General features: G+C 32.1%; 1 protein-coding gene across 1 annotated transcript in view; it reads left to right on the forward strand.

Moving 5' to 3' along the window:
- Positions 1-14338: 14338 nt before the first annotated feature.
- The window catches only part of MS3_00000599 (uncharacterized protein), an 86335-nt gene continuing 74032 nt past the window's right edge, over positions 14339-26641 (forward strand). The window contains exons 1-2 of the mRNA XM_051208303.1: positions 14339-14997; positions 21246-21338. Coding sequence (XP_051065499.1) covers positions 14553-14997; positions 21246-21338 — 538 coding nt within the window. The 5' untranslated portion in view covers positions 14339-14552. The remainder of the gene's footprint in view (positions 14998-21245; positions 21339-26641) is intronic.

A 26641-nucleotide genomic window follows, 5' to 3' on the forward strand; every position in this document is an offset into this window, starting at 1 on the left:
TAGTTTCTTGAAAATTACCACGTTATAAATGCCGATTATATATATTGCGTTCGTTGTTTTTGTTGTACCAAACCATCTGAATCCTTCAGTATCAAATCAAACAACGTAACCAATATTATATTTTGCAAAATGGATTAACAGCCAAATCCTGGATCCGCGTTTCGTCCTGACTGATACTCGTCACTTGGGCATATTTGCATCCTAGCGTCGATTTTCACATCATTATATATATAATAAATTATTATTAGATGTCAACGTACTATCCATTTAGCCACTGAGCAAAAGTAAGCCTTAACTTGTTAGGGCTATTCCAAGTAACTTGTGACAAATGGGTATCCAAATAGGGTAAACATATACAAGAGTGATCAACAATTCATCTCTGAATGATAAACAACCAGGTAGTTCGGACTTTTAAAAACAATAAAACACTGAACTATTTTAAACATTAAATAAAACGTTTAAAATGTCTTTTATTGTATACTTAGAAGTGAGTGCATTTTTCCAAAAGTTGTAATGAATCTTTACCGTAAACAGATATCAGATAAGAATGTCATGCAGTATCACGAACTGATTAAAGTAGTACATGTAAATCATTGAATGCCAGTTTAACTGTTTAAAGGTCAAGCACTCACCTTGAGTTTTGGACGTCTTAGACTAAACTCTGAGTGGGGTTTAGATGAGCACCACTAAAGAGTTCGATAATAAGACGAAATAGGTGTCCAATGTTTTTAGATAATCTAATTAAGATCGGTCTATTATGTAAATAGTGAGTACTGAACGATTGACTTACTATACTTTAGCACTCTTCTGTATTGAACACTCATCAAACCACAGAGGGTGGGATAAAATAACTTTGAACGAAAGCATAAAATGGAAATTCTGTTATTTTGGATGTTAACCACTGAAAAACTAGGAAACAGTGGATAGCTGTTTTCATTTGTCCAGTGAAATTTGACTCGTGATGCAAACTATAAAACAATACTTAAGTTTCTCGTGGGATTTGTCAAAGATCATAGGTTACGTTATTGCCTATTGGAAATACGAATACTGTTGTGGAATATATAATTTTATGCTAATTTAATTTGTAAGAGTTTTTGAGTTATCCTATTGATAATAATTTGGTTGAAATTTGATCGGTCTCAAATGGCATATATGTATTCTGTGCAAATCACCTCGATATAGTCATTTTGTGGCTTTTTTAGAGAAAATACACAGTGAAGAGATAGTGCGTTTTCGGGTTTGAAGTGGAAAGTACTAGGTTCGAATCTTGGAGTGAACAACTATTAGATACAAATACATAGAGCTAACATGTCCCAAGTAGGACGAGACACGTTCTGAATTTTAATGCCAGCTACAGTCCGGAATTTCATGTTAGATTGTCACCTGATTCATGGTGCACAACTATAAATGTTTTTAGATGTAGAAGAATAAATGAAGACGGAAAAAATCTGGAATATGTTGTCCAGTGAATCAGTATACATACATTTTGATGTGTAGTTAATAAATATTTGATTTATTACATCATAATCAACGCATTAAGTGTAGCCGTAGTTTCGGATGTCCAAAAGTTGCTGTTAATTAATTGTGATGCATCGTAAGTTTTCATTGGGTGAGTTTTAAGTCTAACAATCTAACAGAATAAAGCGAAGTTCTTATCTGCCATCCATAGCATGCCGATTAGTCATTTTTGGTAGCTATTAAGACTACTATGCAGTCTATCAATAATTTTTCATATTGAATAATCGTATTATCAACTAGCTAGTGGGTGATAAATAAGAAAAAATGTGTATCAATATTACTGTGCTTAAATGAGATTAGACGTTGGCTAGCAATATGGCAATAAAAGAGACTGCTCTGTACAAAAGATTATGTCTATTGGGTTTTCTCTTGGTTTGCTATACTTAAATATTAAGAAACGATTGAGTTATACTAAATACGGATAGATTTGTTACTAACTCGATGACGCCATCTGGCGCATGACACTTCAACAATTTGCCAATAACATAGGAAGGAGATGAAGTATAGGAAAAACCAACATATTAAAATGGAACCAAGCAGAATAAATTGAAATGGTACAATTCAGTATATATGGTATAGCAAAAGTATAACCTTGAGGCATACAGAAAATTAGAAAACTATAAGTAGTAGCAACCAATCGTAAAAGGATAAAGACTTGGGGGAAAAATTAATTCGAAAAAAGAATTCAAAAGTTACCGTCACTAGTAAAACTTTAGCGTTATTAACATAAACTGAGTAAACCCATAATTATTGTCCTAAAACTCCATCATACTAATTTGTTAATACAAACTTTGTAATTGAGGATGAAATTTTCCACAAAATTGTTTAAAGCAATGAGAAGAACTCCGAAAGTATCCTTTAATGTGATATATGAACTAATGTAACAATCATCCACAATATTAACCCTGTAAAATTTTGTAAAAACTAGATCAGACACTATCAGCAACGACCTACTGTGGGACAGAACAAACCAGATTACAGCGGAGGAAGAAATCAGGAAGAAGCACTGGAAGTGGATAGGATAAACATTAAGAAAATCACCCAACTACGTCACAAGGCAAGCCCTCACATGAAATCCTCAAGGCCAAGGGAAAAGAGGAAGATCAAAGAACATATTACGCCGAAAAATGGAGACAGACATGAGAGGAATGAACGAAAATTGTATAGAACTAGAAAGGAAGGCCGAGGACAAAGTGGGTTGGACAGTGCTGGTGATTTGAATGATTTGAAAGATAAACTATCAATCATTATTACCATAGATATTTCTTTGAAACCAACAGATAAGTAATCGTTTATTATGAAGATCAGTAACTATGTAATGGCTTTGCTTCGCTAATCTATCACCCTTGCAACCATTATTACATAAATTCCAAAGGTGTTTGAAATCAGAAGGTAATGAGAAGCAGCAACTACAGTCTATTGACAGATAGCGCAGATCACAAAGCTACAAACACATCAAGCGAATTTGAAGCATAGATGCGAATATATATGTATGCGAACAAATACAGAGACAAATTTATAGTTAAATCGCATAAGGACGCAAGCAAGGCAAAAGAAGGACTAATAATAGGATTTGAGTACATACATACTTGGCTAAGGGAGAATGAACATCGAATGACAATTTAAACAATCAACATTTTAGCTTGAGTCTTTCATATGCTGTAGTGATTATAACGGTACAAATCAATATGAGAATTATTACTGTTCTAAAATAGCACATTGTCTGTTAAGTATGTTAATAAAAGAGCTTAATCAAAATGAACTGTAATGGAAATTTCTTGTAGGATAGTTGCTATAACTAGTCTAGTCCCATTTAAAACTAAAATATAGAATAATTTCAGTTTACCTAGATTTTTTAACCGATTTAACAGTATTAATCGACCTTTGTATTCACTAAAACAAACAAAAAACTCATCACAGTGCCAAATACCAACTGATTTTTCAATCATGTGTTCTTCAATCACTTTAATAAGTTTCCTGTGATTTATTCATTTATTGATTTTAAATTACACATTATTGTTTATTTAATGAAATAATGTAAAGTAAAATTATGAAACAGAATAAATTTATTCTTACATCTTTTATTCAATTTGTTCACTGAGAAAATTAATTCTGTATTGAGAATTTACTTCTTTCTATATCCATTAATTCTTCCACGGTGTGAGCAGCCGGGAAGTGACACCAGCCCTCATACCCGTAACGGCACACGAGACCAAGTCGGTCACATTCAAATTCTTCCTACACCTCCTAATACCACTCTTATCTCCCCGACTAACCCTTCTCTCGTCCTTTTATCACCTCGCACCGCTAGGGCAAACGATTCGAGTACGCGGAACGTTATCCCTGGTCTCCTGAAACCACGCTCTAAACATCATGTTGGAGCTTATAACGTCCGAACACTGTGCCAAATAAGACAACAAGCTTCCTTAGCTAAGACTTTAGAATCTCGCGCCATCGATGTGTGCTGCGTCTCCGAAACGCGCATGCAGGATCCGAGTAGCGTCATTTATTTGACATCATCATGACTGACTGATATCCATTAATCAATATGGTTAATTAACATTGATCACCAAATTATTGATTTCAGTATTTAATCTGTTCATTTTTCAGTTTAATAACATGGATGATCTTCATTTAACTAATATACTTATTAAGTATACTAATATTTATTATCTCTTAGCCCTGACCAATACGTCTAGACGACTTTAAAAAGTAAATAGACAACAACAACAAAACAAGAAGATTGATACGGTATGCATGACGGTTAGCCTAATACTAAATAACCCTGAACAAAAAAGAAAGAATACAAGACTGAGGATTACCAGCCAAAAATCGTTATTATATTTCAGATACACATAGTTTATATTGTTATTATTATTATTATTATTATTATTATTATTAGTAGTAGTAGTAGTAGTAGTAGTATTAGTATTATTAATGGCTTTATTCAATATTGTTCAATATTACTCAATATAGAATTTTCAGCACAAGGTATTTCAACAAGTTTCTTTAACAAAAAAAAACAACAGCAACAACAAAAAGGAAGGAAAAAGTTGGGAAAAAAATCTGAAACTGTATAACTTTTCAAATTAGAGACATACCTAAGAATACAGGTTATTGACCAGGTTATCTCTAACAACCCGGTTCATCACAGAGTATATTTGCTAGGTAAGGTATTATATAAGTTTTATAATTTTGCTTGCATGCATGGATTTTAATGTAATTACGTCTCTTTCTACCAGAAGATATACAATCAGGTCGGACGACATCATACCATAAAATAGGAAATAACGGCAAGATTATAATTTATGGAAGAACCACTCAGATTTAGGATAACAGATCTTGAATTTTTGGCGTGAAATTCACTTATACATTTGGCTAAATAGAATTTTGGCATTATAGCTGATGTCAGTTCGTAATGAAAACCATAAATCTAATTCCTAACCTTAACTATCAACTGTAAATCATAATTCTTATTCCTGACACTGGTTTATAATCATCATTTAGTCCTATTTAGTAAGTGGACATGCTGAAGATCACTTTAACGTCACTCAAAGGTCGACCATACACTATAATATCACCGAAATAATTATTATACACAATCAAAACAAAACAAATGGTTGAGAGTAGCGGATATGAATAGATTGAGGATAAGTGAAGAAAGGTTAATCGTATAACAATGGTCAATATGTCAATAAAAGGTTATGATAAAAGGAATTGTTAGGTTTGAAACTATCACGAGTTCACTGAATCTGCGAACGACAACAAAGACCCAGTGACCGAAGACCAGTAAGCTAGCTTTTTGATGCGTCCCAGCCCTGCTAGCTAGAGGGAAAAGTCCAAGCTTGAAATGGGAAGTATATTCTGTAAAACAGCCAGAAACAAGCGATAACAACAAACACAATTCAAAACGTATATATACAGTGCAAAGCCGTCCTTGGGGAGAGTTACCAAATAGCATACTAAAAGACGCAACGGGCCAATAGCATTTAAGATATTTCCCAGTGGGAAATACGATATGAAGGTGACAAGAGCGCCTTTAGCACGAAAACAAAGAAATTCAAAGTTTCTAAATAAAATTACAAAATCAGGTCCTTTCCCAGGTGATTTCTGAGGATCTAACGTCCCCAACAGCAATATATATATATATATATATATATATATATATATATATAATCTAGTTATATCATAATTATACAGTAGGAATCTAAATGTAATGATGGTTTATAAATTAATTCTGGGAGTTCCTATTCCTTTCGTCTTAGTCTCAATATAATCATATTTATTGATTCATACAAAACATTTTCTGTCCGAAGATTGTTCAATCATGATACGAGGTTAACAAGTTGACTTTCCTCAAAACATACATGATTTTATAGTGTAAATATGAAACTATAATGTATCATAAATAGTAAATCATAATCTAACTATAATTAAACCATTTATAATATAAAGCTAAGTAACAAATGTATGAAAGTTAAAAGATAATATAAACAATTGATGAGTTAACTAAAGGTTTACAATAAAGGTATTATTATTATTATTATTATTATTATTATTATTATTAGCTTTATTCAATATTATATTTTTGGTACAATATAGAATTCTCAGCGTAAAGTATTTCAACAAGTTTCCGCTTCTTTCTTATTGGTCGGTCCTGGCGATAAATATTGAGTGATCGCCAGTTAGATGTTAGCAGTTAACTAAATGAACATCTGAATAATCTGCATTCTTTTCGTTGTATATTGCCAGCAATCACATTGTCTCTTATTGAGTTTTTTGTAACTTTGACAACGAAAGATTGTACACTTTTCAGAAACGCAGCAGAATATCTTATGCGATATATAGACATAACGATATATTAAAACAAACAAAAATAGATAAATTGTTGAAATATCTAGATGGCAGGAACAGGTAGCCCAGATGCTCAAGCAGGCCGTCAAATATGTATTAAATCAATTGGATATATATATATATATATATATTGATATTGATATAACAGATGGTTTACCATATCTTACTTCTCTTACATGTATATTAGTCTCTCTGTGGCTACTGGGAGTAACAGGCGTAAGTAGGTAAGTAAGTAAGTAACACGTATGTTAGGATAATACGTTTATAAGACTAATTGCATTATATCAGAACCAGGATTCACGATCCAAAATAGAGAACCAGAATAATACTACAGAATACTTTATTCAATAAAATTACAAGCAATCACATACAATGGGTTCGGAGTAGAAATCAATAATAATAATAATAATATAATAATAATAATAATAATAATAATAATAATAATAATAAGGAAAACCACATATTTAATAGTTTGTAGTCTATGGCTGTTTGTCCCACGCTCAATGACCAATCATATTTCAGCTTTACTATCATATATCATATATATAATCTCAGAAGGGGTTTTGTGGATATTATAGTAATTTCAATGGTTGAGATCGTGAGTCAGTTGAAGTTAGCCCACTATGGAAAACTTGGAAGCACTAGACGGCCGTTTCGTCCTATTGTGGGACTCCTAAGCAGCGCGTACCCATTGTAAAATAGTCCTTAAAATTCTACCTTTACCATCTATTCGCTTATATATACAACGAGTTCAGTGGACGACTGGATAATTGTTTCTTTTTAGTATAAAACTCCTCAGTACTCATGAATACATTAAAGATTGAATACATAACACTCATATCTCACTTTTAGAATAATGAGTTAAAATGTAATACTACTACAAAAGTCATACTAAAGAAAACAAGTGATAAAATGTTACCCAATTTTATTTTAACGATTCATTAACTCTGGTCAATTCTTGATAAATAAATAAAAAATATTCCTTCTTGTTATAAATTGTGGCATTGTGTCCTATTAAGATATAACATAATGATACCACCAATTAAAGAACAGTGATTTGTCGACCGGTCCTGCTTCCTGTCTATCCTTGTCTGTTAAGTTCAGAACACCATTCTTAGTCTCTATGATATGAATCATGTATTTCAAGCATACTGGGTTGATATACAAACCGAACAGACTACATCTTACCACGAAATAACATTTGTACAAGATTTAGCCAAAAGTGGCTGTGAATGTGGGAGACTGTAATGAATAGACTGGGCATAACTTATGAATAGTAAATTGTATAATAATAGTCTACAGGTCAAAATAAAGCTTATAATAAGAGGAATATGAATATACATATGTATTAGTTCAGAAATAGATTCCAACAATTACCATTCATTATTCTCATCGAGATATAACACTTCTACAAGAAAATATACGACGACAAACAAATAAAGGCAACCCATTTATTTGAATAAAATAAACATTTACATCATTTTCTCACGAATGAATTATTGTGTTATGTCAATTTTACCCAAAATAAATGATTTCAATAAGCTAAATTTAAGACAAATAATTCCACTACTTAAATGTTATTTGATTTATGAATATAAATTATAGTTAAGAAAAAGATTTATTCCTTGTATGTTTTACACTAACTCTAACTCCCTCACTTTCTTTTTCTTCTTTCTTTCCTTCCTTATTTCCTTTTTTCTTTCTTTCTTTCATCTAATTGACTTACTTCTTGTATATTCTTTAAAATCTCAATATTGTACATTGAATATATATACTTTCATTAAACAATATTAACGAATTATGAATAAAAAGTAGGTATGATTGTAATCGAATTATCAGACAATTCATTTTGATTAAGAAATGAAACTAAATTATGGATAGCTTTCTGTTCATTTAGTAATTTTTATATATGACTGTTAAACCACTTTTAATATTATTATTGTTATCATTGTTATTGCTACTACTACTACTACTACTACTACTACTACTACTACTACTACTACTACTACTACTACTACTACTACTACTACTACTACTACTACGACTACTACGACTACTACTACTGTGGTGTGTGCTACTTATATTGACATAAGTAGTATATGATGTTAGTCGTGGACAGAAGGTCTGCAGCAGTGAGACAAGAGGATTGAACAGTAAAGAATGGAAACAGGATGCAATTTGTATGAAAATGCAAAAACAATAAAGTCCGAGTCATTTTGGGACAATCGATGGACATTTTGCAAATTAAGCATTTACTTTATGATTGCTAGATTTTATTAACAAGCCCTGTAATTTTGTGTTAAATACATTCGATTGTCCTCACCCTTGTTCTGTTCACTACACTACTACCACTACTACTACTACTACTACTAGTACTAGTACTGCGACTACTAATATCACTCACACTACTACTAATTTTACAACACTTTACAAGTGTTATCCATCAGTCGCTAGTGATTTTTTTATTAAACTCATAAATACTTCTATTTATTCACTCTCTTTTTGAAGTACTTTAGATTTGCTTAATTCACCACTTATTTTTCAATCAAACGAATAAATTATCATTACTATATTAACATAGAAACTATAGAGGATTTTTTATGAAATCAGTAAGCAAAGTTAATTATTGAATATTATGTTGGGTGTGTGTGTGTATTGTTGACAAACTAGATACATAAATTCACAAGAGTAAAATTCTTTTAATCAATATTCAATAGAGCAAAAATGAATGGAACTTAAAGAGTTCTTTGAATAAAGGATATGGTTGTTTAAAAGCAATCACAACGGCGGTTAAAATCCCTCTCTCCTTCAATCTCTTTGTTATATATGAAGGTGCTGAGTGCGATTCCTGGTGGAAGTTTGGGTACGTTTTAATATGAAGTCAAATACTGAGAAGTAGCAGATGTCTAAGCCTTCTGAGCTTTAATTTTACTTTATGTGAAATCAACCTATGATGAGTATGACCGTCAAATAATAATCAAATTAAATTATAATACCTTATGACGTTGGTAGATAAAATAGTTGAGGTCTCATTTCAAACTATATACCTGAAGTGTCTAGATAAAGTTCACTGAAAGAAACTGATATAGACAAAAAATTTAACTAAAGGTTGCTAGAATATAATTGGATAACCACAAAATACAATCTTGAAAAGTTCGTTTTATACTAGAATATTATCTGAATGACTAAACTGTGAAGCTTTATATACGTAATGTTAAATTAATTTACAGTCTTTTTAAGTATATTCATTTCTCTTCAAAGTATACTGAGGATTTGGTGGGTCTTAGAATGATTCCTAAAGTGCATTTTCTTACAATCAAAAAGAGTATCGTCACAATAAACTCAGTTAGTCAGAACAATCCAAATTTGAATCCAGTCGTAGGGAGCTCGTGATTTTAGTACAAATTAAGATTGCAGACTATTATACACATACATTGACCGATCATCGTATACTGAGCAACGTTAAATTTGTCTCATCTTTACTTCAAATCGAATCTTATAGATCAAGTTGCAACAAATCAACTAGTTCAAGTAATTCAACATCATCAAGTTTTGGTATGTTAGTTTAAGGCAAACTATAGGAAATCTTACTTGATCTAGGTTTCACGATATTTGTCAATTATCAACAAGGCGTGCCTACATTTATGAGAGAGCTGATATCTACTATTTCAATTATTTCCTTGAAACCACTCAAAATAATATTTATTGAAATTTATACATGAAACTACTTTAAACGTATTAAATCGTTTATTTTTCAAGGAAATTATTTATCACAAAAGGTTTCAATATTTGGATTGTACATATGGTATCAGAGAGATTATATATCTCATCCCCGATACATATTAATATATTGGCAAGTGTTTTGACATTCGTGGTTATTAATTGATAATTGGCGGATTAATTGTTCATGAATACAAAATTAAACAAATAACTTCTTTGAATTTACGTTCCATTACATCTCATTTCGAAAAACAATGCTTTCAAAGGACGGACATACACGACCTGCTAAGCGAGTAATATAATTGGACCAATGACTAAGAAGCTTTGATTATTCTAGTATACATATATCATAGGTATACACTGTAATTTGTCTTATCCATATAATGGCATGTAAACTGAGATGTTAAGTAGGTACAGGATTGATTTCAACTAGTTAGAAGCAATTACTAGAAAACTTATCAGTTTTTGATTGAGATCATGAAGCAATTGATGTTGATTGATGCTCACTGCTGAGGGGTCCCACAACAGAATGAAACGATCTTCCAACGCTTCCAGGTTTTCAACGATGGTCTAATATCAATCGGTACATGATCTTAATCAAAATACTAGAAAACTTGTTCGACCAACATTCGAACACATCTTAAGATTAGAACTAGTATCTTTTACTGCCACTATTATTAAGTTATTCGAGTAGCATTTACATATCTAACATTGGACAAGTGAACTGCAATGTTATATCACAGACTAATGGGTACATCAGTATTAGATCGAGATAGAATTTGATTAGCACTTGTGATTATATATAGATATATATCACTGATAGTATCACATAACTAACAATCATTCATTTTCCCTACATCTCTTCACAGATATATCGGTTATTCACATTTATGACGATTTCGGGTTAAAAAAAAAGATTGTTTATTCTTATAACTGATTGTTTATCAGTAAAATCAAAGATTGATTGAATAACTAAAACATAATTCTCCTTTTTTTCTCTAGTAATTATTCTCTCTTTGAGTAAATTATATCTTTTTCTCTAGACAAAATACAAATCAAAATAGATCCCTTCTCTTGATTCATGTAATGTATTTCATCATGATTAATTATGTAACATTTTCAATGTATATAAATTTACACTAAATGGTAGTTAGTAGTCATGATAACTGAAGTAGAATAAAAATCTACCATGGATCGATATTTTTTTTAAACATTTTTTGTAAAAGACCTTTCTGTCATCGACCATGGTAACTGTGGTAAAATACAATGTGGTTATAAAGATATTGTAAACTGAGTGTTAATATTTGGTTTATAAAATTCATAAGAAAAGCGAAAACGGTATATATCTATTATTATCATTATTAGAGTTGAACTATTTCTCATTTGTTGGGATTTATGCTTCCTCTGTGTGGATTGACTCAATATAGACAACAAGATCCTTATTGGTAATGAAGTTAACATAATATTCGTTGAACAAGTCGGTGAATAACTCAGTTAATTAATTCCAAGGATAATGAGTTAGGGTTTGAAGTGAACTGGGATATAGCTGACATATGAAGGTGATAATTTCAAAATAGAACAAAATACAGGGATTAGTTCTCATTATAAGCTCTTATTCATTTGATGTAAAACACAATATCATTGATGATAGATTTACACAAGAAATATAACATGAATTTCTGTTGAGTCGAGTTAATTTCTAATTAAAGTATCAGATGATAATTGAAGGTAATTGCTTTTTCTATGAACCTTATCAAAGGCAGTGTATAATTATTTTTTGTTTAACTACCCTATTGTATAAAATTCGACTATTAAAATAATATTGAAGATAATTTGGTTACAATTTAAATAAGTTCAATATTTGACCAGACAATCTGATCTGATGGGGATTTGTGGAGATTGTAATAATCTTTAATAGTTGAATTCATGAGTCAATCTAAGCTAGACCATCATCAAAAAACTGGAAGCACTGGAAGGCTGTTGCGTTCTACTATAGGACTTCATCAGTGCGCATTCACGATCCCACAGGCGAGACTCGAACTCAAGATCTTCAGTCTCACGCACGAATGCTTAACGTATAGACCACTGAGCCGGCATCTAACGGTGTTAATGTGTAATTTCAATCTATCCATGATCTTGCACAACTCTTCATCCATTGTCTGAGGTGAATAACTGTCTCTACACAACATGGATCGTACTCTACTGATCACAGCTTCTCGTTAGAATTCTAAGAAATCTAATATTGAAGCTAATCACTAGTGACTAGTCACAAAACGAAAACTTTCAAACACCCAGAAAACGTAAGTCTGTACCAAACATTTATCTTGTTTTATTTAAATGTTGTATACAATAAAGAAATGAGTCACTCTGCTTGAATTGCTTTTCAAAAAAAACCTCAACTTCCACTGAAAACTAAATACTTAAAATTTATTAGTCAGGTTCGAGATATGCCAATCACATTATGGAATTTTAAATTGTATGATATTTTATTTTATGCGGACGGTATTCAATACGAAGGACCGTGACGTTTGTAACTATTGAATTAGTGATTAGTGACAGATTATTATTCCTTAACAGCTTTGGACTGAATTAAACGTGTTGTAAATTTAATTACTTTTCTTGAACAGAATTTCAAGTTATAAGATAAAATAAATATAATTCTAGTCATAGACCGAAAATTCAATAGTGCTGTGGTGTGTGCTACTGATGTCGACAGATATAAGTAATATATCAATAGAAAGTGAAATGCCTGGTGGCAGAAGGGTAAGGAGATCGAAGAAAAGAAAATGAGAACAGTGAGTGATTGGTGTGGAAACGAAGGAACAGTGACCACAACCTTATATGGTTTGATTAATTAATTTCTAGTGGATGCTGATTATGTTCAGACTAACACTACTGCAATGAAACAAAAATTTCGAAGTAACACCATTAGCATAAAGATTGTGCTTATTCATTGGGTTGACTAAATAACTTTCATCATTGTACGAATGACATTTCTCATGAAAATATTAATTTAGTTAATATATTTAAAAAAAAATTATTCTTTACTAATTCATTTTTGGTGGTTGTTTGAATTCCTTGTTCATGGCTAAGATTGTAATTGATCAGTCTCTTTTTGACCTATGTGTATACTGAGCGGATCGACTCGATACTACCATTAAGTCAGAAGCACCAAAAGCAGAGATGGATGATGGCTAGTAGCTTATGGGTCCCAAATGCGTCAAAACCCACTAATCTAATCACCATCCATTTTCTCTTTTAGGTATAAACAAATTTATTAATTAGTCAAATATTACATTTGAATAGGTATTATGCTGATATTATATTGAATAAATTTTAACATAAAATTAACTCGAATCTGGTTGAAACTGACAACGAACTTATCATTTCGATAATGGGTGGGCAATGATCAAACTCACTGTAATGTTCTAAATGAAATAATGAAATTATACTTAATTCCCTCGTACTGTAAAGAGAGAAAAATGAATCTTTAAATTTCAGACGAATTATTTTAATTTCCTTCAGCAGTTATGTAGATAAAATCAAGACTGTGGATATAAGCCATTGCTTTAATTTCAGTCATGTAAATATATCCTGCTCAATCATGATAATCTTTTAGTCATAGAAAAAATTTGTTTAAAAATTTATGCTACTTAGTAGTAGTTTGAATTTTATCCTTCAAAAAATCAAATTTACAACGACAGTTTTCTTGGGTAAAAGTTTATTCATCATAAAAAATGGGGAAATATTAAATTTGCACTTTGATATTGAAAAAAAGAGGAAACCAAAAAAAATTGTGGTGGTGAATTTTTTTTTTCAGTTCCCAAAACAAACACTGTATATATTATAGGTTATTCATCATTTATTTTATTAAGCATAAACATTGTTATCGTTTATTCAATTCACTAAACAGTAGAATTTATTTTCATTGAACCAATCAAATTTTGGCAAATTTTTCAGTACACAAAATCATTTGCACAAAGTTGTAAGTATGTTTATGATGAATTATGTGAATCTGTTACTTCTAAACGATATATCTAAATAATCTTCACTATATATCTAATTATGTTCTGTCACATTTTTGGACGCACAATTTGTTTGAGTGTGTGTATTTGTTTTCCCTTGATGGTGTATTCGGGTGACAAGATCTGTATCTCCCATATATATATATATATATATATATATATATATATATATATATGCACCAATTTAAGCATAAACTGGATGATTGGCAAATATAAACAAACGAACAAGAGATTTGTTTTCACTTTTTCATATATATTATTTTTCCCACAAGACTTAGTTAACATGAAAATACTAGAAGGTTGATTGGAATACTGATCATTCCATATAGTGTAATGGATTCCATGGATAGTAAAACATTGGTCATTTCATGTTAACAAGTGATGAATATTTAAATATTTGAGAAGAATACATTATCTATAATAGAGAAGAGTATTATGAGAGTAGCATTAAAGATACTTATAATACTATATATAATTCCTTTATATATTGTTAATACTCATAATATATCTTTGACTGAATCAATAAACAATGTTAATAATGGAAAATTACCTATAATTGGACCACCAAGAGAGTTAATGCTTGAAATTGCATGTGATCAATTACATCCATGTATTAAAGCATCATGGCTTCCACCAATAGATTATCAACAATATTTTAATAAAAATGACAATACTACTACTACTAATAATAATAATAAACATGAATATGACAATAAGAATCAACTTTTAGCTTATAGAATACGTTATCATATTATACATCCAATTGAATTATCCAAAATCAATGTAAATAATCCTAATTATCTAGACAATAAATTATTAACCAAAACAATTGAAAAAAATATTACTGGTTTACAATATACCACTAATCCAGGTGAACATTGTAAGTTTTAGTAAATGGTTATGTCATCGAAAAAATATTCTTTTTAAGTCTTACAGTTATTTATTTGTTACTTTTCCGTTTTTGATAAGAGGTGTGTAATTTAATCATTATTTACTTACGCCTGATAGCCCCCATGGAGGAGCGTAGGCCGACTGTCACCATTCTCTATCGTAACTGTTATTAATTTTGTTTGTAAACTGTAGATTTTTCCTGTTGCTGATATTAAGGTCAACAGTTGATCAATTTATTCTCTGGGGTGGGGGGGAATATATGTAACTTTAATGTATTGACTTCATACCGTCACTTAGTCATAAAGTTTTAAGTAAAGTTAAATTGCGATTATCAATAGGATGTGGGATATATGTGTGTTTTTGTTTAACATTCATCAAATGATTGTACTTGAATCCTCACATGGAGTTTCGAAGTCTATTATCTTTCCCTTCAGAAGCGGAACTCATTATTCACTAAGCCTTTGAATCGTTCATTATTAAGTGGATTAAAATGTATTTGTTTAAATCATAATACCTTGCTGATACCTTATTGGGCAAAACTGTTACTAGCACAACTGTCCATACGATAATTTCTAAAATTTAACTCTGTAATAATAATTAGACTATCCAGTTATTGTTACATGGAAATAGGTGAAACGTTCGTTTATAGTTCATAAATTTAACAGTAAAAAAATATTTCTTCGAAAAAAATATCTTAATAAACTGATTAATATACTTGAATTCATGAGTTAATTCGAGCTAGACCACCATCGAAAACTTGGAAGCACTAAACGGCCGTTTCGTCCTATTGTGGGTCTCCTCAGCAATGCACACTTACGATCGCGTGCGCAGGATTCGAACCCAGGGCCTTCAGTCTTGCGCGCGAACGTTTGACCTCTAGACGTATGAGCCAGGTTTTTAACGGTGGTTTAACATTCATCGGTTCATAATCTCAATCAAAAACTTAACAATTTCCACAATCCCATATTGATAAAAATAAATAATTGTTTTTATTTGCCTGCTTTTCACATATTTGTTAGTTTTAAATTTGTCTGACTTTAGAAAACAAAATCACTCGTTGGTAAGAAACAAAGAATATGGTTTACATCAGAATGAATGATTCGATATTTCATAGTTTATAACATGGACTTATTTTAACTAGAAACTATTGAAAGGAAGTAAACACTAGATAATTGTGTTACTTTAGTATAAGACTATTGGGTATTTACTATTAAAGATCACGTTGAAAACTGAACCCAACACTATAAAACCTTGGAGAGAGGGCTTGACTTTCTGTCCACTGAATTGATATCCAATAGTTTATATTCCTAACTTTGGTAAATTCGTAAGATCGTGCAGTCATTATTAATGGATTGTCCAGTGTTACCTGTTTTCCAGGGGTTGTCTAGCCATAATCAGTCTATGTTTTAAACTATAAAGTTTGAAGAATAAGGATTATGATTCACAGTTGATAGTTAGGGTTAGGAATTAGATTTACGGTTTCTCATCACGAACTAGCATCAGCTAAAATGACAAAACGCTATTTGGACAAATGGATGAGTAAATTTCTCACCAAAATCCAAGACCTGTTATCCTAAATCTGATTGGTTCGTACACAAATTATAGTCTCGCCGGGCAGACAAAACTTATTTATTTCATTATACTTTTAATTTGATATGTTATGTTTCCTTTTCTAATGAAGCTGATGTAAATTTATGGGTAATTTTAAATAATTCAATTGGAACACTTTTAACTACAATTAAGCTTAAAACTTAAAATTTCAAATGGTAGAATCCTGGGTTCGAATCTCGCGGGGTGCGTGATCGTGGACGCTCACTGCTGAGAAGTCCCATACTAGGACGAAACGGCCGTCCAGTGCTTTCAGGTTTTCCATAGTGGTCTAGCTTCAACTGGCTCATGATTTCAATCAGTGAAAAAAAATCGTCAGATAAGATATACACGGATTAATATTGAAAAAGGAATATAAATATGGCAATGTTCTATGAAGTTTGACAGTTCAAAAGTGATTCATTAATGACATCGAACGAAGATTGAGCAACAGTGAGAATTAATTAATTGGATTGAATTGATTAGACTCTAACTTATCTTTTTGGCCGCCTACTTGAACACATGGGTTACCTGGTCTTGCCAACTAAATATTTCAACAAGTTATCTAATTTTGTTTGTTTGAATACATCATTATGGTTATTAGTCGCATAACCTATTCAGGTGCGTTTGTGTAAAGTGTACAACCTTTCATTGCATAAGTTACAAAAAGCTCAATCAGAGATATCGTGGTTTTAGGCAATACGTAGCGAAAAGAATGTATATTAATTAGATGTCAATTGACTGAACTGTTACCTTCTAACTGGCGATCATTCAATATTTATCGTCAGGATAGACCATGAAATAAGAAACGGAAACTTGTTGAAATACTTCGTGCTGCGAATTCATTATTGTATCAAAAATATAATATTGAATAAAGCCATTAATAACAATAATAATAAAATGAATTTTATATTTATCAGAGAGAAATGAATGCCATGACCTATATTTTATGTATGGACGTGTGTGGGGAGGAGTTAATAGGATGAAATTGATACGCCTATGGTTGTTATACATTGTAAAGTCTCTTTCGTTCTCTTTATATCAATAGTATGTTCAATCAAACAATGCTTAAACTCTTACAATACTAATGAATACAATAAACACTTTTCATATCTAATTCTACATAATTATTTGTGCTAAATACAAACCATGTTTAATACATAGGACGAAAAGAGCGTCCTGGATTTCACTGCTAGCCGCTATCCATTTCTGCTTAGAATGCTTGTGAATTAAGGCAATATCGAGGTAATACACACAATATGCACATATGTCAATAAGAGACTGATCGATTCCAGTTCTAAACATCAATTGGAATATTCAAGTAAATAATATCAAGTAAATTTAACACTCCCTTGTGTTATAAGTTTCTAGTTACATTTCTAAAAATGATGACTCGAAAGTAAATTTTTAAAAAGGAAACATATTTCACTTATCATGCATAATATATCCTTTTAAACTATGTACAATATGTCATCTATCAAAAATAATTGCCATTTTAATCTTTACTTGCCCCCAAATGCCGTGGTACGGTCGAGGGTGGGAAGAGTCAGCTCTCCCTCAAAAAATAATCTCACATGGACACGTCTATACAACAACTGTCAAGCAAGTCATACTCACTTCATTCTCGTACCACAGGTGTTGTTTACGAAATCGAGAGGACGAAAAGCGAATGTCTGGCATTTTAACCGGGTTGGTGGATACGGAGAGTCCATCTAGGGGAGTTGGAAAACACTGATTTCAAACTAATGGCTAACATGAGATCCAGAATCCTGAGGGAATAAATAGCGTATGAACCTATTGTTGGTCACCAGCTAACATGGGACTGCTCCAATATCTTTTGGATCAGACCTTTGAGTTGAAGTCTCTTGGTGTGACCCCCTAAGAAAACCACATGCTTTGGTTTTGGCACCCGGGCAGTATCACAGCTTACACACAAATCAAGTGACTTGTGTCGTGCATGTATATTTGGTACCTCCTTGTACCAATATTTATGTGTTTAGAAAAATAATGACTATTATTAAAGCGTCTGATTTTAAAGCTTTCACGATGAACGAAATATTCCTACATCTTATCCTGTGTACGGTGAAGTGTTAGTACATAAGAAATAATATCAAAGAGTAAGAAACTATTGTTTGATCCCTTCTAGTTAATCAAATAACGTCAGCTCATTAAGAAAACTATCCTTGAGTTAAATAGATAGCCAGGTCTAGGACAAAATTCAGCATTCAGGATTATTTGTAATATAATATAATCAGAAGGGGTTTTGTGGAGATTGTAGTAATTTCAACAGTTGAGATCATGAGTCAATTGAAGCTAGACCACCATGGAAAACCTGGAAGCACTGGACGGCCGTTTTGTCCTATTGTGATAGTATGGAAATTCAGGATTATTTGTAATATAAGATAAAATCTTTAATGTTGGGATGACTAATATACAGTGTTGATTTAAATAGGTGTATGCGTTAAATGAAATTGTAAGATTAATTATCAGAATAAATATGATTAACATGAGACGAGAGAGAATAATGTAATTACATATCAAAAGCCACGTAATATATCGAATGATATGAATTAAGTACGAAATAGTAAATAAGGATGGATACTGAATAAATTTTTCCATGGGTTTACAAGTGTCATAATAATGATGATAACAATCCCGTGAGCGGGATTGTGGATGCGCACTGCTGAGGAGTCCCACAATAGGAGGAAACAGCTGTCCAGTGCTTCCAGATTTTTAATGGTGGTCTAACATCAATCGGTTCATGATCTCAATTAAAAATTTAGTAATCTCCACAACCCCTATACTGAAAATGATTATTAACTAACTGGGCCAGAAGTTGACCAACGTTAAGGGAGCTGTTGAACATATTTCTTCTGAACTCAAAGCTCCAACTTCCTGATCCAGATAGCTATTGCTTCAGACGTCTGAAGGATTCTTAGTTTGACAGATTTAAGTAAATTGCTGCAAACATGATAGATCATTGTAAATGATTGCTCTATGGTGACTGAATGGCCCATTTGTACTAAACGAGCTAGAATCGAGCCGTTAACAGCTTTAACTCCACAGATATATGGATATAAAAATTAATTATGGTTCTCATAATAATGAAATGTAAAGCTGAAAGCTTATGAAAAGTACTATCCCAGTAATGTTCACTATGTAAATTACTTACTTGCGCCTGTAACTCCCAATGGAGCATAAGCCGCCGACCAGTATTCTCCAACTCACTCTGTCCTGGGCCTCCCTTTCTAGTTTTATTCAATTATTGTTCATTCTTCTCCTGTCTGTCTCCATTTCCCGACGTAATGTGTTTTTTGGTCTTCCACTTCTCTCTCAATCTTGAGGATTCCATGTGAGGGCTTACCTTGTGACGCAGTTGGTTGCTTTCCTCAATAAACATGATCATTTATGTTTTGATGAAAAAATCTGTAACGAACGATAAACACTATTGTCGATGCTTCTTAATGTAAAACACAAAAAGTAGAGATATAAATTAGTTAATGAGTTTGCAAACGTTTGTCAACTAAGGTGGGTAAACTTTGTGTTATGTATTTCTAGTCACTATCTGGTCGTATATGTAGTGCGGACCTGATAAGAATGGGCTAGATAAGGATAAATGTGATCAGAAAAATACATATGAAATTAATAACTACCTAAATGAACCTTGTCAGGAATTACTGATTTTCTGATCTCAATCCGCTAGGTAACCGCAATGGATGTTCGACTAACATTTGCAGGATAACTTGAAATAATTTTTGATAATTGAATAAATAAATGACTATTCGAGCTTGTACATATTTTACCGACTTGACTAGGCTTTATGGATATGGTATGTTGGCGTTTTTAAAATGAATGGATTAGAAGGTTGTATTCAGCAAATAATATATCAACCTGATAGCCACTCTCTCTTCTTGTTCACATAGACTGAATCCCAACACTGAACATTTAGAATGTCAGAGTATTATTCGATAACTTGGTTATGCATAATAATATGATATTTATCCAAGAAGTGATAGAAATTATAATAATATTAGGTTGTTCGAGGTGATTGACAGGAAACTTTGAACCTAAGTTTATCTCAGTCCTACAGGATGTCACTTGCAAACAGAATAGTTCAGTGATAATGTCTTACACTGAAGCTAGGTAAAAGGACTCTGAATTCAAAAGGAAGCATACATTTCCTTGATGTTACAAGTATGTCTTGTAGTTGAATACAGACTAGTACGAAACTTAGGTTTAGGACTCTTTATGGAAAAACTTAAACCAATGGCTTAATCGCAACTTGATCAACTAAATTCCATTAGAACTGATGCACCAGACAAACACTATTCTCTGATCAATCAGCTGTAATTGTATTTAATTCCCCCCTCCTAGAAATAAATAAGTGTGGAATGTAAACAATTCTAGGTTGGAATACCATTTTTTTCTTAGTCTTAGGTATATGATTAAAAAATTACACATTATAATGAAAAGAGTTTTTTTAATGGAATTCATAACGAAAGAAAACTTCTCCTCAGAGAAAAAATCCTCTTATTGTTATTGTTTTCATTTACTCTCCCTTAAAACTATTTGTTACCCTTTTTAAATGTAACACTGAAGCTAATCAAGATTTACATAATGTTTCTTTGTATATTTTAAATATTATTATAGTGTTCGGTGTAATTTACGAAGTTTCTGTGGCTGGAGTTACTGAGAATGGATATGGTCGAGATGCAATTAGTCGAATAGCTACACCTGAATCAGGTAAGTATCTGTTACATTTGGAAAGTTGAAATTAAAAATAAAACGTTTTTTAATAGTCAGTAAGAAATTACAGTTGATTTGGTGGTAATTTTGTACTTTATGCCATGGAGTAAGCTTGTTTAGATAAATATCAAAGACCAAGAATTACCGGACTACCATTTTGTACTATTATATGACTTCTCCATAATATAAACCCAAGAATCTACTGAGGACTTTCAAATCTTATTAAGATCCTAAACCACTGAGTTAGGACCCAATGGTGTAGTACTACTGACGAAATCGAGGTGTAATTCCTCGACTTTTCGGGAGATACCACGACAAGTGATGCACAAATGCGTCGGGAATGAAATGGATATCGCCAATGGCAATGAATGATGGTAGTGCAAGAGTGTGAATGGATTGAAATAAGCATTGTAAACCATCGAATCTCGACTCACTTGTCTGGATTTCAGGTACTATCTCCAATACCTGAGGTTTTGGTATTCAATTTATGTTGCTTCCATGCATGTGTATTGTTAAGTTCCCTCCTGAGGGAAAACAGCTGTTGAGTACTTTTTGATTTTCACTCGTTACCTAACTAGAGTCAGAATGTGATGCAAACTATAAAACATCCTAACTTCATTTGTTCGGCATTTTTTTATGATGGTTTCACGAACAATTTTAATCATCTTCTTCCAAGCTGTGACATTCTAGATTTTTAGAAAGTAATTAATGCAGGTTGAAAGGTAACTCCCTCGAATATAATTTTGAACAAATTATTTCGATCATCGAATAAATTACACCATAAGTAGAGATGGGTGGTGGTTAGCGGTGGAATCCAGGAAGCTCATTTCGTCCTACTTGGGACTAGTTGTCTGGGTGTATCTACATCCCAGAGTTGATGTCCACTCCGAGACATTGATTATAATGCTTGTGACTGAAGGCGATATTGAGGCAACCCGCACAGGATGTACATATGTCAATAAGAGACTGATCAGTTGCATCTCTAAACATCAGTGGAAAGATTCAAACAACCGATACAAAAATGAAATAAACTTCACCCTATTTCACAAGTCAGTGTCTATCTGGACTCAGTAACTAAGTGAATAACGCGATGGATTCGTGTCCCGTGGTGGATATCAACTCTGAGATTCAGGTACACTCAGCCAACGAACCCCAAACAAGACTAAATGCGCGTTCTGGATTCAACTACTAGCCATCATCCATCTCTTCAGATGTATATGGTTGCAACAAAAAAGCTTTTTTCAATGCAGAATTGTCCAATTTCAATTTAATTGTTTGCCTCACCTCAACAGACACGAATGCACAAGGTTAAAATAATTCAGATCCCTATAAAATGTAAAAATAGTACTTTATATTTTAATAATCTCTTAATTTGTATGACCGGTTATCAAGTGTCCACAATATCTCTAAACGATTAATGAGAATACATTTTGAATCATGAAATAACTGTTGATAACTATACTTATTCATAAGGAACTATATCCGTATGTAAGAATTTGACAACTATTAAAATCAATCTGTTAATTGTGTCCAATTGTCCAATATTATAGCGCCATGAATTCATAGGTAATAACTATCGAGTGCTACTTAGTTTTTGAGTCTTCTCTTTTTCATATCAACTTATGGAAGAAACTACTTTCAAACTATTTAATTAGTAATATATCCACCACAATAGTCTATAAATTAGTTTTCATGCCCATTTTAAAGTTCATTTAAACGAAAAAAACACAACAAGATTTATAAAATACAAAATGGTATACTTATATAATAAGATTTATGGTAACCCATTACACTATCTCTTTATATTTTCCTCAGTTACAAAAAAGGTTTATCATGTGTATGTATATGTATGTTCATCCCTTACTTATTCAGTAATATAATGATTTTTATCAATTTTTCTTTTAATATTTTGGTAATCATCATAAAAAAGTTTAAATAAACCAATAACACCTTTAACAGATACATTCAGTATTCAAAGGACACTAACCGCCATTTTCAAAATTTGTTTTTTTTCTTTGCTTTACATCAGATAATTAGTGTTTTCTTTTTTTGACATGATTTTAATTTAATGTGTGAAATAATTCATAAACATATAACCTAATTAAGTTATTTAATAGTTGAATTCATGAATCAATGAAAGTTAGACCACCATGAAAAAATTGGAAGTACTAGACGGCTGTTTCATCCTAGTGTGGGACTCTTCAACAAGATTGGTTGAAGTTAGGTAGTAACATTGTTAGACGCCGACTCAGTAGTCTAGAGGTTTAGCATTAACATGTGAGACTGATAGATCTTGAGTTCGAATCCTGCGAGGCAGGATCGTAAATACGGATTGCTAAGGAGTCCCATACTAGGATGAAATGGCTATCCAGTGCTTCCAAGTTTTCTATGGTGGTCTAGCTTCAATTGACTCATGATTTCAACTATTAAATTACTATAATATCTACAAAACCCCTCTCTGATTATCATTCAGTTATGTTTTGATTTATAGATTAATGGATAAAAATTAATGTAAGAAATTGTAATCATGTACAACATGCACATCAATGAAATTTACGATGGATATTTTGTGTTGTTTTTTATCATTTCGGAACTAATCATCTGGATGTAACTGTCTTCCAGAGTTGATGTTCATATTAGGAGTCAAACATAGTATATTTAACTTCACACTTCACTATGTTATCGACTAGCCTACTGAATTCAGAGAGTTAACATTTTGTTAAACAAATATGATTCTTATACGTGATGATTTGTAGTTTTCAATTGTTGATGTTAAAGGCTAAAATTAATCACAGATTGAATTCAAAACTTGGTATGCATCTCAACAATGAAATACAGGTATATCTGACTGAGGAGTTTGAAATAAGATGGAATGCAGGTCGTAAATTCTATTGTTAACCACTATCCATATTTATTAAACTTTTTCATTTAAACATTTTTTTTCAATTGGCCTCACAGATAAAAATTTATACTGTGTTAATGACTAATGTACAACAAATCTATAATATCAGAAAGTGGGTTTTGTGGAGATGGTAGTAATTTAATAGTTGAATTCAAGAGTCGATTATGGGACTCAAACTCAGGACCTTCAATCTCGCGCGCGAACGCCTAACCTCTGCTCCAGAAGTCCTAGTGAGAAGCCGTGACCAATGGAGTTCAACCGTGTCTGTTTTGAGGCAGTGATTCACTAAGGACAATGGTTAACGGTGGCTCAATTTTGTGAATTAGTTGACGTTAGACAATAATACCGTTGGATGCCGGCTTGGTGGTCTATAGACCTTTCTCTTTAAACCTTCAATGTGTTATGCACTAAGCTATCGAGTGTAACAGGTATTATATTTATGTCATTGTGATCGGTCACAAATAGGAAGAAATATGCATTCATGATCTTATCACCGGTAACGATTCATCTGTTCTGATTAACTTATGAAACAATGAATCTCTTGAAGTGATCCACATACGATGCATATGTGAAAACAAAGGCTGAATAAAATTCAATCGTGAAAATCACACTACGTCTTGTAATATAAAGCTATCTAATACTTCAGTCTTCTCTATCTCATATTAGTGTGTGCAAGTTATTAATATTGAAGTGTTTTTATGTGATGGATATCCCATTTACTCAAAGTCCCATTGGTTTGGGTTCATATTAAAAGAATTCTTTATTTGTTTATTTGAACATATAAATATTAGTGCAATGGGGCACCGAATACAAATGCGCCACACCTGTCAATTGATTTGTGTGTAGGTGGCGACACTGCACGGGTGCCAAAACCGAAGCACGTGGTTTTCTTAGAGGGTCACACCAAGAGACTTCAACTCAAAGGTCTGATCCATAAAGCAGTAAAGCAACGTCACGAGATGCAGTCCTATGATAGTTCGTGACCAACAATAGGTTCATACGCTATTTATTCCTTCAAGATCCTTGATCTCATGTGGACCATTGGTTTGAAATCAGTGTTTTCCAACTCCCCTAGATGGACTCTCCGTATCCACCAACCCGGTTAAAATGCCAGACATTCGCTTTTCGTCCTCTCGATTTCGTAAACAACACCTGTGGTACGAGAATGAAGTGAGTATGACTTGCTTGACAGTTGTTGTATAGGCGTGTCCATGTGAGAACATTTCGAAAAGGAGATTTGATTCTTCTCACCCTCGACCGTACCAGGGCATTCGGGAGCCAAACCAATCCTAATAATATCAAAATCAGCAAGTCCCTACCAAATTTAACAACAAAATTTCACATTAATCTAATCCTTTTCTTCTTCTTTAGAATTGTTTTATTTTTTAACTTTAAAACCATGCTTAGATTAGACAGTCAAATTCATAGTCCCTCTGTTATTGGTAATAAATACATATTACATGACATGTTTCTATACCTTTCCCAAGTCTATTCATTAAAGATCTGGTTATTGAATATATATATATATATATAATGTCATTTCGGAAATCAAAAATAACTCACAAAAAGAAAACATAATCAAAGCAAATACAAGCCGAATAGAATCATATTAGAATATAAATTTATTTACATATGTTCATGTATGTTCCAATTTACAAAGAGACTTTCCAATATTACAAATTAAACAGACCAAGAAACGAACAGCAAATCAGTTCCGCCTAATTGATAATGTATAAATAATTTAAATGTGAAAAATATAAAAAAATATTTAGTTCCACTTCATTATGGAATAGAGAAGGGGAACAAATTATATATATACTGAATTGATTTTTATTCTGTTTTAAGGAATTCATAGTTAAATGTTAAAAACATTAGAATAAACATTGATGTAGTATGTCGGAAGAAAAGTAGGTACAATATACATAAATGCTGATATTAGTCTGTAAAGTCATTTACAGTTGATCAGAGTCATATTTGATAGGTGTAGATTATCTGGTTAAGGTTTGAACAATAAGGCTGATGAATGCTTGAAAACAGGATGAAATGGTTGAGTCTTTACATAGATCACAATTGATGGTTATTCTATGGGTAAAGATGGATAGTGACTAGCAGTGGAATGCAGGAGGCGTGTTTTGTACTATTTGGGACTCGTCAGCTGGATGTACCTGCAGTTCAAAGTTGATGTTCACTTTTGGACTCGAACCTAGTACCGTTCGTTTCAAACGCCATCGCGTTATCCACCTAGCTGTGAATAAAGCCTGTAATTTAAGGCAATATCAAGACAATCCATACAAGATGCACATATGCCAACAAGAGACTGATCAATTGTAGTTTTAAATAACAATAGGAAGATACAAGTAAACAACACCAAATGAATTTAAACTTCACTCCATAGCAC

The sequence above is a fragment of the Schistosoma haematobium genome, chromosome 6 (assembly GCF_000699445.3).
Source record: "Schistosoma haematobium chromosome 6, whole genome shotgun sequence".
In the NCBI taxonomy this organism is placed as follows: Eukaryota; Metazoa; Platyhelminthes; class Trematoda; order Strigeidida; family Schistosomatidae; genus Schistosoma; species Schistosoma haematobium.